Consider the following 16,127-nt stretch of genomic DNA (forward strand, 5'->3'; position numbering starts at 1 on the left):
CACTGACCACTGTATTGATTTATGACATGCTATTTCCACGAGTGTTTACCTAAGATTATCTTTAATAGAATTTTTATAAATAATTAGTGATGCATTGTTAATGTTCATGAAAAAGTATTTAAAATGTTTACATAACAATTAATTGTGATTTACACTAATGAGCTTGGGTGTGTATAAAGTAAGGATTATGACATCCATTGATGATCACCTAAAAACTACTCAATCGGCGTCTTTAATCTTGTTGTATTTTCTTTTGAAAAGAAAGAGTGAGATAAAACAAAATGAAGAGAAATCTAAATTTTCTAAAATTTTTTGTATCCGAGAATAAACAACCCATTTTGTCAACTATAAACGACCTGAATAACGAAACTATCGATTGGAAATTACTCTCTCGGATAAAAGCCAGAGGAAAAAAATTGTAACTGAAACAATTGAATAAGTAAAAATAATGTTATTATAATAATGAAAGACCATGACATACAAATACATCGATCTGATACCAGAATATCGATCCCCTTCCCTTATTCACTCGGATTTATTTTAGCTTTACCAAGTTAAGCAAGAGTTGTGTCCCTTGTTCTGTCAAACTTCCGGTTTTCGTTTGAGTCGAACTACGTGTATCTCGAAATATTTCTCTGGTCCGGCTGACTTCGAGATAACGAGAGTCGACTGTACTACTGTAACCAAAAACCTGAACATGCTACTGGGCACACGGAAGACCGGACAGAGGCCAGAAAACATAACGAATCTCATACTATCGTTGGTGGGGCATAACAAGTAAACGCATCATAGATAACAGGATTGAAATTTTGTACCCCAAACGGACGTTTCGTCTCAAAAAGACTCATCAGTGACGCTCGATTAAAAAAAGTTGAAAAGGCCAAACATAGAACGAAGTTGAAAATTATTGATGTGCAAAATATCCTAAAAGTTTTGGCAAGTACAGCCAAGCTAATCTATTCCTGGGGTATAAAATCCTTAGTATTTCGAAATATTCAAAGTTCATAAACAATAAAGGACAAGGTACGAAAAGCCCCTGTTTTGGCCCCCCTATTTTCTCATTTTTCAAATTTTGTTTTGGAAAGCTACTTATCATGTTAAAATATTCCCTGATGTTTAAAGTTTGTTTGGATGATCTTCAAAACAATTAATTTCAGCAACAGGGTGAGTTGAGGGGGGTAAAAGGGCATAAAAAACGCCAAAAGTAGAAAAAATTACGATTTTAGGCCTGTGTTTCTTAAAATTTTATAGCGTGCGCCTACGTGACCCGGAGAAAATTATGGCGATTTAGACAGCAAAAACAGTGATAATGACATTGGAATAAAAAAATTCCTGGGTCACGTTGGCGCAGGCACTTAAAAAACTAAAAATTCGTTGTACGGAACACCTCCAAAGTGAATAATAATTAAAATATCTGAATAATAACGGAAAGAGACGGAAAACGTTCCGTGATTATTTTCAACATGAAGAACACACTATTAGAAAATTGCTAGAAACCATGAGCTGGGGATAATTTTACGTCAATACAGGTAATAGTTTGTTGTTTTTATTCACACTTAATTTCCCTAATTTATATCTGTTCGCAATGGCATTCGGCCAGTCGTGTATTAAAGTCAAGTAGTAATGGCGACTTCCTAATGCAGTACCGTCGTTACCGACCCCTATTTTCCTGAACAGGCTATGCAGTTTCCATCATAGACGATAGGAATAAATCGAATTCGGATGATCATTCTGAGTTAAAAAATAAAAATGTAGTGACAGACTATTTAAAAAATCACCTCTAACATAATATAACATAATGATAAAAAACGGCAGACGATATATGCGACGAAAAGAAAAACGAAGTATGAATTTTGAGAGGATTTCACGGCACGACATTGGTAAAAAAATGAAAACTTTTACAGTAATTAACCCTTAAAATCATGCGAGTAAAACGTTTTGAACATATAATTATACAATCTTTTTTGTGACTTTTGCAAGGAAGATTTATATATTAAATATTTACCCAACGTAATTGTGGCGATTCCGTGGTGCAGTGGATGCGTGCTGGAAATCCATGCGAACTAATTAGAGTTCGAATCTCAATTTTTTATTTTTATTTTGTTTTATTTTTCTTTATTTGCATTATTATATATTTCTTAATTTGCTTTTTTTCTTTGAGAAAAATCTTATTTTAATCTGTACCTAAGTAACAGTGTATATATATGTGGTATGTTGAATAACGGCTTTTTTTTTCTTTTAGCGAATTGTTTACTTAGTTTCTTATTACTACATGGTTTAACAATGCAAAATAAGTTGATTTTGTGGCGTAGCGGTGGAATGTTCGATTATCGTGTAAATTATTAACTTCAGCAAATCTCACACGAACATTATTTTTCTTTTGCATGTGAACAAGGTTATAATAATTGGGTAATTGCTAAGTCAATCAAGTATAAAAATACCCGCAGCAAAGTAAGAAGTATAATTTGTTCCATTCTATAACTTTTATTATTTTCTTAAAAGTTATATCAACATTACATGTTGGAGAGGGGCTTGACGGGGATAAGGTGAGATCATGCGAATGAGGGAGGTAAAATCTGATTAAAATCCAGACCAATCAAACTTTAATTGTACCTCATTGGAAATGAAATCATTAATCTATTTTTCAATCAGATTGAGGGAGTCGAAAACTGGAAGAAGTGATGAGGGAGGCAAACCCTAAGGAGAAGTGATTACAATCTAATTAAAATAAAATCATCTAATTGCTCCCGTTGTTTTATCTCTATATGTTTTGTCTGTGTCCTTTGAAATCAGACTTATATTGTTGGATCTCATAACTGACATACGGATGCATTATATATAAAATATGTAGAAAACTATCGCATTGGTTCAGATACGTATTTTCCAGATGAAGCTTTTATCGAATTTTTAATATTGATGATTCATGTAGATGATTACCGGTCTCACAAAATTGAAAAGGCAGTAACCAATAAATAAAATAATAGAAAAAGGTCTGCACGCAAATGACTTCTAAGTAGAATGGACTAAACCCTTCTGCGATACTGTCGTTCCATGTATGCTGGTAATCCATATAAAAACTTCTGTCATTACATTATTTTCATACATGTATAAAAACTGTAAATGCATAAGTGATGTTCATATTAAGCTCACCTTGACCAAAGGGTCATAAGAGGGTTTTGCCAGTAATCACTTTGCGTCTGTCAAATTCGGTGGCGGTGGTTTCTGTAATTTTTTTTTACATTTTGATCTTTCTCGAAAACGTTTGGCAAATTAAAGAAAAAAAATTACAGGATAGTTCAGTAGTTTTTACTTAATAGTTTTGAGTTTTGGGTGCTTATCGGAAATTCAACTTGGCTGCCATGGCCAAAAATGCGTTCTGATTGGGTGAATTTTCGTACATCTTCTAAGAAACCGCTTGGTAGATTGAAACATGTTCCTGTTCTAATTTTGAGTTTTTGATGCGGATCACTAATTAAAGATGACCGCCATAGAGGAACATAGTATAACATAATACCCATGGCAACACAAACAAATAAAGCATGTATCAAACCAATAAAGAAAACTATATTTTTTTCTCATTTATGTTTTTTAGATTGCAAAGAAATGGTTGGATCGGCCAAAAAAAATGAGATGCTAAGAATACGAAGCCATAGTTGTTTCATATGCCTAAAAACACATGTAAAAGAAAATAATAGACGACCAGTCATTAACACACAACTACAAAACTACATTGAGTCTTTGATCAAAAGGAATGTATATGAGCATGATATAATATGCTCCAAGTGTCGATCGCGAATCCGAAGAGAACTCCAATCACAAACATTAGTAGATGTTGCAACAGATGATGACGAAAATTGTGCACAGGGATTGCCGGGTCCTGCTGAAGTTATTAGCCCAAAAACAATACAACTCAGCATTTCATCTACATCGAAATCTCATCGGAGGTGTATTATCTGCAAGAAGGAAAACACTAGGAGACATCGACTAGTGGTTGTTCAAAAAGAAGCAGCAACTCAGGCGCTTATTGATAAGGGGATTTTTATATCGACAAATAGCAGATGTTGTCCAGATCATCTTATTGGCAAATATTTTAAACAAAATGCATTGAAAACTGTACAACAATCCTCATCATCATCATATTTTAACCGTACGTACATATCAGAGCTGTTGGAAAGAACTTGGGCAGTCATAAAAGATACTGGCAAGCTTAATTTTGATATTTCGTCCTCACTTTCAGATGATGACTACGTTAATTTGACTGGCCTAACACGAGAACAATTTGATGCAGTCGCTTTGCACGTAAAGGACCTACGAAACTCTGAGGTGCGTTCAGTAAGGACCTGTCTTGATATCCTTCTCGTAAAGCTTCGCACAGGCTTATCAAATTCTATTTTAAGCACTCTCTTCTCCTTAAAATCTCACCAAATACGACGAGCTGTTCATTCAACAAGAGAATCATTGATGCAGAGCTTCGTGCCCTCTTTTTTAGGCTTTAATCACATTACTCATCAAGAATTTTCTCTAAAGCATACAACACCAACAGCTAAAACCTTATTTGCAAATGACAACGATGATACAGCTATCCTTGTTCTAGATGGTACTTACTTGTATATACAAAAAAGCTCGTTTCACCAATTTCAAAAGATGACATATAGCACACATAAAGGAAGACCTTTAGTCAAACCTATGTTAATTGTTGGAGCAGATGGCTACATCTTGAATGTCATGGGACCTTACTTTGCAGATTATCATAATAATGATACTTCAATTACAAAACATTTATTTGAGACAAATGCTGAGGACATTAAAAATTGGGTTCAGGAGAATGATGTTCTTGTGGTGGATAGAGGATTCAGAGACGCTTAAAAATTCTTAGAAAATATGAATTTAAAGGTAGAGATGCCGTTTTATATAAAGAAAGGAATGAAACAACACCCCACAGAGGAGGCAAACACATATCGGCTGATAACTAAAGTAAGGTGGGTGGTAGAAAGCGCGAATGGCCGTATCAAGCAATGGCGTTTTTTCGATAAGGTTTTTTCTAACCACTATGTAACACATTGGAGATTTTGTAAGGATAGTGAGTGCCCTCATCAATTGTTTTCGTGCTCCCTTGATAAACGATTTTGGAAATGACGAGATTGGTGAACAAATGCTTCAAAGATCAAGACAATTCAATCATGTTCAACAAATTGTGGAAGATAACAATCTTATTCGAAAGAAAGCGGTGTATACCGTAGTAAATGGTACTGATAACGTGTTAGACTTTCCAAAGTTGACCTTACAAGAAATCAGAGACATTACCATGGGTGTGTATCAGCTGAAGCTTGCTCCACGGTATACGGAGAGTCACATAAACGATGACAATTACACACTTCAAATATGCAAGGACCGACCAAACTTACTCCGTGTTAAGTTATCATCAAGACACTCGTCATCGAAAGCCTACAGTCTATGGATCGAGTACAGCAATGATGATATTACAGGTTGGGTCTGTACGTGTAAAGTTGGTGCCCGTGTAGTCGGATGCTGTGCCCACATCGCATCCACGATATGGTACCTTGGACATAGTCGTTGGCAATCAGAAACAATTGGCACTTGTAGATATACTGAACATATCCTAAATGCTAAAGATATTCCTTTGGAAACAGATTCTGGTTCTGACAGTGACAATGTTATTGAGGAAGAGTGACTCGGTTGTTGTTTGTTCTATCAAGTTATAACACATTTATTGATTTTCTTTCCATATGTCGACTGTTTATTTGAATATCTTATCTAACTACATTATACATAATGAATAAGTATGAATTTGCCTGAATATTTAGATTAGTTGAACGTTCAGTATTTTTAAAAATGTACTTGCAGTTACTGATTCATATGTAAACTGACATTCACAATGAAGGATAACACTTTATAAACAATTACATGTTACAAGTAACACTTATTTCTAACACAAACAGAAAACTAGTGTATCACAAAATAAATTATGGAATGTTCAATAGTATTTTTAAACGCTTTGTGTTTTTTTACATCTGCTAATTTATTCATTGTGTAAATTGTACCACCATGAGTGCCATTTAAAAGCTTTCCTTTGCAACATAATAAATTGTTGAAGTTGTTAATATGAAGAAATAACATCACTATTTCTATTGGATGGAATACTAAAAATTTATGTGAAAGTGAATGTATGAGAATGTTCATGACATAGATTAATACCAATGCTTTTATGTACCATTGTATGAATAAAATCGGAAGTAAACAAAATGACTACTTTTAATCAAAATTCTTATTTCAAATAAAAGAAAGCCCATTTGAACCGCTCTTTATCACGTACTGTTGCTAAGTTTTTGATAACTACTAAGCTTACTACTATTGTTTTTTTTTACACAGATCGGACAATAGGATTTGTATTCATGCAGTCTATTTTTTCGAGTAATGTTATTTGCAATTGTCTTTAATTTAAACATGTTGGCAGTTGCTAAGCACCATATCTGTTGTTATTCTTGATTAACTTTAATTTTAAAAAAAGAAAGCAGTAATCAAAATATGACAAATTTTATATTTTTTAAATTGCGAAATTCAAAATTGAGATAATGAAAAGCCCCTTATTCATCCGTTGCTAAGCACTATTTTTGTTGCTAAGCAGTTGAGAAACATGAGCCCTCTAAAATATGAATTGCTTTCATTTCTCACTGATAGTTATTATCATCATACACCACTCTTATTTGCTTTTATTCTTACCTGTACAATAAAATAACAAAAACATTCATTTTTGTAGTTGTCTTTAATTTAATTATATTTAGTTGTTGCTCGTCAACATTTGTGTTGCTAAGCTCAATACCAACTTCATAAAAGAAAAATGATGACGACAATATCATGCAAGACTGAAATACCATTTATGGACGCTTAATCTTTAAACATTTGCTGTATGTATACCTCAGATGGCAAAAATAAAAAAAAAATATGAACCGTTGCTATGCAATAATTGTGTTGCTCGGTCGTTGCTAGGTTGTTGCTAAGCATTTAGTAAACTGAAACTAAAGTGACTTCTCATTCTTAACTTCAAGTTATACTTACACAATCAATTCAGTAAACAATTGTGTTAATTTGCACAGTTTAAGCCATTTACAAGTGATAAAATAGCTATTTTATGAATCCATTGCTAGGCAACCATCCATTCACCGGAACATAAAAAAATCATTATTTTTTCAAGTTTTCTATTCAAAGGCTATCAATAATATGAATATTAACATATTTGGAGAGGGGGCCAAAAAAGCCCCTTATCGTACCTTGTCCTGACCATATTAATGATTAAACAATACTTATAGTTGTCTATTACCATACTTGTATCAAAACAACACACTCTTATCAGAAGTTAATGTGATCTGTATACTTAAAATAGTAATGACATTTTGCAGAGTCTCTTTAATTCCAAATATCAGCATTGTATCGTTAATTACTTTTTTATATGATGAGGTCCTACAATATCAAAATTCAGTTCCGGATTTTAATGATTTCTTTTTCATAGTGCAACGTTCCAGATTAAAGTTCAAGATATTGTATATTATTTACATGCAAGCAAGTCTTAATATCATATTTTATCCCAATGGTTCACCAGATGTGCATAGGTAGAAAGAAAAATATACATACCAACATAGGTCTTCAATTGTTTCTGCACTTACATCCTTTAAAGCATCGCCATCATAAAAGAAGTTTTCAACTTCTAGAAACAACCAAGAACAACCAAAGACTGGACTGCATTCTTTTGGAACAGCATAAGATGTGCCTGAAACTATATGATCACCTTTAATCAGATACTATTCCTGTTGATGGTTTTGTGAGATATATTTTTTTTAATTTCCTTTATGTATTTTGTCGATCACTTGTTCGTTTAAAGACGAAAACTCGATGAAGTATAATCACTCCTTGTCGATTGTACACATTTGCGGCACAACACTACAATTATGTTTATAATTGGCAAAAGATGTATGCACATCAAACGAATGCGACTAATAATATATTGATGTAGCATCATATCATTTCATTGATTGAATTTATAAAGTTTTGTTTTCATTTTTATGATTGAGTGGCACTGTGATCCCGTTCCTTACATGGATTATCATATTAACTCAACAATGCAATTAAAGTATGTATTGTTTTTAATTTATTCTAAAGTCATATCTTCATGTAATTTCCAGAATGTAAAAGCTGAACAGAAGTTAGATTTGGATATCAAATCTGTTTCACATCAATTTGACCTATTTTGATAAATGATCAAGGAGGAGTCATCGTATAAAAGATTATTTATGAGCTTGAGGTATCATTGTATGATAAATGATAAAAGAGCTGGAATTATAATGGTATGTTAAATTATCAAAGAGCTGAAGGTATCATTGTATTGTCAATTATCAAAGAGCTACAGGTATCATTGTATGATAGTTAATCAACGCGATGGAGGTTTCATTGTATGATAAATGAAAACGATCTAGAGGTATCTTTGTATGATAAATGATTAACGCGATGCAGGTAACAAAGTTTGATTAATAAACAATAAGCTGGAGGTATCATTGTATGATAAATGATCGTGGAGCTCATAAGATAATTGTAAATGATTAAATGGATTTGAGGTATTATCGTTTAATCAATAAATAATGAGCTCGAGGTATCATGTTTTAAAAAGATCACTGGGCTCCAGATATCATTGTGTGATCAATGATAAATGACCTCGAGGTATCATTGCATTCTAGTTGATGAATTAGCTTGAGGTATCATATTTTGATAATGATGCCAGAAGACGAATGGGCTCGAGGTTTCTTCGTATGATAAATGATCTATGGATTCGATATATCATTATATAATATATGTTTAATGAGTTCGATATATCGATGTATCATTATATGTTAAATTATAGATTACCTCAAGATAAAAAAAATAATGAATATTTTGCCTGCTGACCCCTACTTTTCGTTTCATTATTTTATTACAAATAGTACAAAAAAACACTTTTGAAAATCTTCTAAAATCCTTGTTATTTTTTCTCAGTTTTTAAAAGAAAAAAGGTGCCAATATTAAGTGCATGAAAAATCTACAGAGAATCATTTCCCAATTTCAATTGATTATGTCTCAAAACCAAGGACACAGACCTGTCATTATTTTTTTCCCTTTTTTAAGTTCCGTTATTTATATACTATCAATTATAACAGTCTTTGAAAAAGCTTGTTATTTTGAAACAGAGGAGCGAACATCCTTAACATTTGATAGATACTATGCCTATGTTCATTAATTGAGAAACTAGTTAGACTAATAATAAAAAAACATGATATGACGTGTATTGCAAAACAGATTATTCAATAAAGTCTTCGGTAACTATGATATTGAAACAAGAAGAAAAAAGACTATACAGAAAAAGATTTACTTACCATAAGCAAAGCTAACAATTAAAATCACCAAAGCCAACATAATTTTTGTAATTGCACTGAATCAATGCACTGGATCAATGCTGAATATAAAAATGTCCTTTATGACTGCTATTTATAAGCTGGAGAACGACAAATGAGAACAATATTTAAGAACAAGGGGTAATTGGCAAATTGGAAGTTAATTTGATAAAATGTTATTATCTACACGAAACACATCCTGTAATTACTACACTTTTCATATATTATTCTAAGTCTATTTTCAAACATATTTTAAAATTTAAAATCTTCACTTACAATGTATTCTAAAGTGAGATACTGAGAAAAACGCTGTTCATTTGACATATAGTCATAGCCAACAGTGAGTTGTCCACTAAAGTTGTATTGATCAAATTCAAAGAGCACCTCTAACGTATATGATAGCTGATATTTCCCTGTTATCATCTTACTATATGGTATTGGTTTTGTTCAATATTGAAGGTCGTAGGTGTAAGATTTGAATCATAACATATTTCCTTCTTTTTATATTTGAGTAAAAAATGTTACAAGTGGTAATTGAACATATATCAGTATTGCACAAATAGCATTGGGAATGTATGACGAGGAATATGTAAATAGTGGTGTTAAGCCAATATAGTATCAGAATAGAGAATGGAAACAGGAAATGTGTCAAAAGGACAACAACCCAACAAAAGAGCAGAAAACAATAATGTAAACTAGTACAGCGAAATGGGTTCAACGGAAAACGTCTTTACGTAACTCGTAAATAGTATTGTAAATATTATCATCCTTTACCTTAGATCACCCCCGGTTGTTAGTGGGGTTCGTGTTGCTCTGTCGTTAGTTTTCTATGTTGTGTTTTGTTTACTACTTTTTTTCTTTTGGTTGTCTATTTTTGCATTGGATTGTCAGTTTATTTTCAACTTATGAGTTTGAATGTCCCTTTGATATCTTTTGCCACCTTTCAGATGTACTGGGTTCGATACACGCGACAAGGCAATCTAATTAAAATTAAATCTCCGCACTTGCTCCTCGTTGTTTATATGTCGCGCGTGGGAGATCTAACAACAGCCGCTTGAGGGTCATGTCTAGGGTCAAATTTGGTGAACTTTGACCGACCAATCAGCGTGCAGAAAATCAATTTCGATTAACCAATCAGCGACGGGCTTGTATACCATTATCGGATCGTTAAAAAACATGGATGCGCCCAGTTTGGACAACGTTTTGACAAAAGTTTTGCCAAAATTTGGTATAAATGATATAAAGAAGGAGCAAAAGGAAATTTTAGAGTGTTTAGTTAACAAGAAGAAGTGCGTGGCTGTACTCCCGACTGGTTTTGGCAAGTCACTGCCGTTTCAACTGTACCTTCCAGTTGTCCGGGCGGTTATTGAAAACAGTTCTGACTGAAAAGTTTTAGTCTGTTGTCCCTTAGTAGCTCTGATGCAGGACCAGGTGGAAAAACTCTCGCACATTGGAAATATTACTGCTGCATACAAAGGTTAGTATAACTTTAAGCATGCAGTGGTAGTAAGGCTTCAATAAATGGAATAGTCTATACTATAGTATTTAATGCCATTAAACACCTAATTTATATTATAATTATTATGTTGGCAGTGTTGTATAATAAAGATGTTTATAACACATGAGAAATCAGTTAGGGGGTGGCATGTTATCCCCCTGTACAGTGGCGGATCCAGAACTTTTTGTAAGGGGGGCCCACTGACTGACCTAAGAGGGGGCCCGCTCCAGTCATGCTTCAGTGATTCCCTATATAATCAACTAAATTTTTCCCACAAAAGGGGAGCCCAGGCCCCCTGGATCCGCCTATGCTGTTGGAGCTACTTATATAAATAATGCAATGCCTCTATCTTACAAAAATGTCTTAAGACGTTGTTCCCACACCTTATGGTGTCTAGATGCAGGGCCCCCTTTTCCATAGTCCTGGATCCGCATCTGACCAGGCAAAGATGTACATGTATGCCTTATCAAATAAAATAAAATTTATTTGCAGGAACAAACATTTAAACTTCAGTATATCAACACATACACATGACTAACAGTAACAAAGCAGTAATATGAAACTTAGATATACATGAGCAAATTTAAAAAAAAACTGCAGAAGCAGTTCATCATAGCCATGGTAGCACATAAATTTGTCTCATTTCACCGAGAACAGATTGTATCGGTCATATTGCCAGTATTTTACAGTCGTTTTGGCCATAATGCTAGTTCTTCATACTTTGTATAAAGATATATACTACATGTTGTATTAATGAAGCACCAGAGTCCAAGGGAAGTGTTGTTAAATTACATGTACTAATAATCTATCTCAAAACAAATATACATGCATATAAGAATAAGAAGATGTCGTGCATGTACAAGACTTGAAGTAAAATTGCCAACTCAACTCTCCTACAGACAACACATGACAAAGTTTACAACTATAGGTCACCATCTGACCTTCAACAATGAGCAAAATGATACAGCATAATTAGCTTTACATGGCTCAGAAACGTGCGGGAAACTTAATTTTTAAATTAGATTGTTATTTGTCATGTTTGTGTTCAGGTGTTAAACAATGAAAAAATTAAAAAAAAATATGAAAAAGTGCAGTCTAAAAGACCTTGTTGGATGGCCAAACAGATACATTGGCAGAAACATCTCAAAATCGAGAAAATATGCCATGCATTCATTGAAATCTCAGCTATATTCATTTCTGTATTGGACTTTACAACAATAAGAATTATTTCATTGGATTTCAATCTTTAATCAAACGCAGTGAAATGGAGAAAGGGTATTTGCACAGTGTACATTTAAATTATAGAAGTTATCATAGAAATATGTCTTTTTGGAGACTGCCCACCTACATTTTTTTTTGCATTTTAGGATCATCTTCCCCAGAGTGACGATCAAATCAAAGAGGGGTTGATAGATGTCATTTTTGCATCTCCAGAAACATTGGTTGGTGATCCCTATTAGAGAACTTGTTTAAAGAAGTTGAACATTAAGTTGGTTGTAATTGATGAGTTTCACACAATAGCAATTTGGTAAGTGGATACAATGTTTATTCCCCATGTTCATTTCTATTCGCACATTTACAGGACGTATTATGGTATACCGTTGTCTATATAAAAAAGAATAGTGGTAGGATTGCCAATGAGACAACTCTCCACAAGTGACCAAATGACACAGAAATAAACAACTATAGGTCACCGTACGGCCTTCAACAATGAGCAAAGCCCATACCGCATAGTCAGCTATCAAAGGCCCCGAAATGACAATGTAAAACAATTCAAACGAGAAAACAAACGGCCTAATTTATGCATAAAAAATGAACGAAAAACAAATACAAATGTATGTAACACATAAACAAATGACAACTACTGAATTACAGACTCCTGACTTGGGACAGGCACTATACAGAATGTGGCAGGGTTAAACATGTAAGCGGGATCCCAACCCTCCCCTAACCTGTGACTGTCTGTCAATCGTCAACCTGTCAGACAGTAACTCAAAAACTATTCAACTAATTTGCATGAAACTTTGATGAATTGTTTCTATATATTGATGTGTACTCCCTTCCCATTTTTATGAATTTAGATTTTCAAAAATATAGAAGTAAAAAATTAAGACCACTGGTACAGAACTGTACAGCTTTCAGAACGAGATAACCTAATACTAAAAAGTAAGCTCTTTTAAGACCACTACTTGCAAAATGATGAACCATTACAATGTAATTATAAGAATGTATGAAAAATAAAACCCTAAACAAATGTGATAGACAGCAACCAACAACAACCACTGAATGATAGGCTGTTACATAACAATATGGACAAGCACATACATGTATTTAATTTTGTTTTGCCATAAGAATTAACAATCTAGGCAAGAGGTGCTGATATTTACCTTTTATAAAAGTTTTTATAGAAGTACTTATTTCTATTTTTCTTTCAGGGGCCAAGATGAAGGAGACAGAAAAAAAAGGCTTTTCGAAAATGGTTTTCAAATGTAGGTGAATTAAGATCCCTCTTTTCCGATGCTACAGTATTGGCTTTAAGTGCAACTTGCACTGTAAGCTTTAGGAAAAAAGTCATGAAAATATTGCAGCTAGCAGAGGACACAATAGAAATTAATTTATCACCAAACAAGTCTAATATTAAACTAGTATCTTCCAAAATTAAAAATTAAATTGAAATGGGAATGACATGGTTAGTAGATGCATTAGAGGAAAAAAGTCAGGACTTCCCACGTACACTTTTGTATTGTTCATCGATAAATGACACTTCCAAACTTTATAAATACATTGTAACAGAATTGCCACATTGTGCCAAGTATATTGAGATGTTCCATTCTGAAACTCCAGATGTTAACAAAAACATCATAATTAATGCATTGAAGGAGGAAAGTAGTGTTTTGAGACTTATTTTGTCAACCAATGCCCTGGGAATGGGTTTAGATGTAAAAAAGTGTAGTGGAGTGGTATTATTTGGACCTCCAAATAATCTGGTAGATTTGCTGCAAGAAACAGGGCGAGTGGGGAGGGATGGAAATCCATCAGTTGCCATTATCCTATACAATGGATACCACTTGCAGAAGTTGAAACCGGAAGCTAAGGCAATTCTTAAAGCTAAAGATTGTAGGAGAAAGGATCTGATGTGTAATTTCCTCAGAAATTCAGACTTGGATGATTTGATGAAGAAAGAAAGCAGGAAACATTCATGCTGTGACTTGTGTACTAAGTCTTGTAATTGTGAATCCTGTGATATGTTACCTCTTGAGAAGTTGTTTCTGTCAGAACAAGTTGTTGAGGAGCTTGAGGAGCAAGAAGATTCTGCTGTTTCAGATAGCGATACTGAAGACTACAATTTGTCGGCCTATGAATACTTCGAAGATCTTGATATGGCTTTATTAGAAATACAAGATGATTAAAACAGTTGATATTTATTTGTTTAATTTTTCAGTATCTGGTTTCTGTAACTTATTCAACTTTAGACTCTTCAATTTTTTTTACTTTTAACCCCCTTATAATTGCTGTATTGCCACTCTAGATCTGGGTTCATGTCATGCCTGCAGCTGTCAATGTGACTAAAAAGAGATGTAGCGTATAAAAACAAATGAGACAGTAACTGATTGACACACATCATAAGATATTTACTTGTTTTCATCTTAAAAATAAAGAGATGCGGTATGATTGCCAATCAGACAACTACCCTCCAGACTTTTCAATAACTTGATATAAGCAATTGTAGAACAACGAGAAAAACCCATGCCTTTAGTCGGCTACAAAAGGCCCCGACCAGAAAAATATGAAAAAATTCAAAAGCATATAATTATATTCGGGGTCAAGTCTGCATCTCGATTACTATAAACATGATAAACAAACAGAAAAATATATTTGGTGTGGAATTATTGTAAGATGTAAAAAAGAAGATGTGGAATGATAGCCAATGAGCATGATTAGACAACTCTCCACAAGAGACCAAATGACACAGAAAGTAACAACTATAGGTCACTGTACGGCCTTCAACAATGAGCAAAGCCGATACCGCATAGTCAGCTATAAAAGGCCCTGAAATGACAAATGTAAAACAATTCAAACAAGAAAACTAACGGCCTAATTTATGTACAAAAAATGAACGAAAAACAAATATGTAACACATAAACAAACGACAACCACTGAATTACCTAAGGCTCCTGATTTAGGACAGGCACATACATACAGAATGTGGCGGGGTTAAACATGTTAGCAGGATCCTAACCTGGGACAGTGGTGTAACAGTACAACACAGGAACGAACTATAAAAATCACTCCGGTTGGTTTCTGACCTTGACTTTTCATGGTTTATTGATCAACAAGTCAACTATCTTTGGTGTATAGAATTATTGCTATTGATGTATGTCCTTTTGTGCTAAGTTTTGGCATGGTTCATATGACATGTATGACTTTGACCTTTTTGTTCATTGTTCTTGATGATGTTATATTTGTTCTGTATAGCAAACTCATTGTATTTAACTTGGTGTAGCCAACAGTATACATAGAGGATGATTATTTTTGCTCAAAATAAACATTGACAGGTTGATTGATTATTGATTTCTTCACTTGGGTTTCAGTGGCAAATATTTCATGCATATTCAAGACAATAACATGAAGTGGGACTATATCTTACTTACAACTTTGTTCAAGACCAATGTGTTCATCAAGAAAACAGTCAAATATAGACTTAATACCACATCTTCTTTTGTATACGACCACAAAATAATTTTGCGGTCGTATATTGGTATGACGTTGGCGTCATCGTCCGAAGACACATTGGTTTTCGCATTCTTACTTTAGTTTGAGTAAATGGATCTCCATGAAATTTTACCATAAGGTTCAATACCACAAAAGTAAGATGGGGATTGATTTTGGGGGTTATGGTACCAACAGTTCAGGAATTAGGGGCCAAAAATTAGCATTTTTGTAACTTCCAGACATTACTTGTGTTAGTGTATGGATCTCTCTGACATTGTACCACAAGGTTCCATATCACAAAGGGAAGGCTGGGATTGATTTTGGGGGTAATTGCCTCAAAATTTTAGTAATTAAGGGCCAAAAAGGGGCAAAAAACAAGTATTTTTCTAGTTTCATGACAATAACTTGTGTGTAAGTGTATGGATCTTTCTGAAATTGTACTACAAGGTTCCATATCACAAAGGGAAAGCTAGGTTTGA

At 33.7% G+C, this 16,127-nt stretch overlaps 2 protein-coding genes across 3 annotated transcripts in view; one reads left to right on the forward strand and one right to left on the reverse strand.

Moving 5' to 3' along the window:
* Nucleotides 1-9,543, reverse strand: part of LOC127709088 (uncharacterized) — a 29,155-nt gene extending 19,612 nt beyond the window's left edge. Inside the window, exons 1-2 of the mRNA XM_052214440.1 lie at nt 9,420-9,543; nt 7,651-7,792 (exon numbers count right to left, since the gene is read on the reverse strand). Of these exons, the coding sequence (XP_052070400.1) occupies nt 7,651-7,792; nt 9,420-9,459 (182 nt within the window). The 5' untranslated portion in view covers nt 9,460-9,543. The remainder of the gene's footprint in view (nt 1-7,650; nt 7,793-9,419) is intronic.
* An 876-nt stretch (nt 9,544-10,419) lies between these two features.
* Nucleotides 10,420-14,363, forward strand: LOC127709087 (uncharacterized). 2 transcript variants are annotated; one of them, XR_007985491.1, is made up of 3 exons: nt 10,420-10,914; nt 12,303-12,463; nt 13,371-14,363. XR_007985491.1 is itself a non-coding variant. In XM_052214439.1 (2 exons), the coding sequence occupies exon 2, from the start codon at nt 13,611-13,613 to the stop codon at nt 14,343-14,345; it is 735 nt and encodes a 244-aa protein (XP_052070399.1). In that variant the 5' UTR covers nt 10,420-10,914; nt 13,371-13,610; the 3' UTR covers nt 14,346-14,363. The 2 variants fall into 2 exon arrangements, 1 of the variants encoding a protein (XP_052070399.1); XM_052214439.1 differs by lacking the exon at nt 12,303-12,463.
* The last annotated feature ends 1,764 nt before the right edge of the window (nt 14,364-16,127 follow it).

The sequence above is a fragment of the Mytilus californianus genome, unplaced genomic scaffold, assembly GCF_021869535.1.
Source record: "Mytilus californianus isolate M0D057914Y unplaced genomic scaffold, xbMytCali1.0.p SCAF_7, whole genome shotgun sequence".
NCBI classification, from domain to species: Eukaryota; Metazoa; Mollusca; class Bivalvia; order Mytilida; family Mytilidae; genus Mytilus; species Mytilus californianus.

Excerpts from the sequence above, each read along its gene's own strand:
- LOC127709087 (XM_052214439.1), top strand. The coding sequence starts at position 13,611 with ATGGGAATGACATGGTTAGTAGATGCATTAGAGGAAAAAAGTCAGGAC.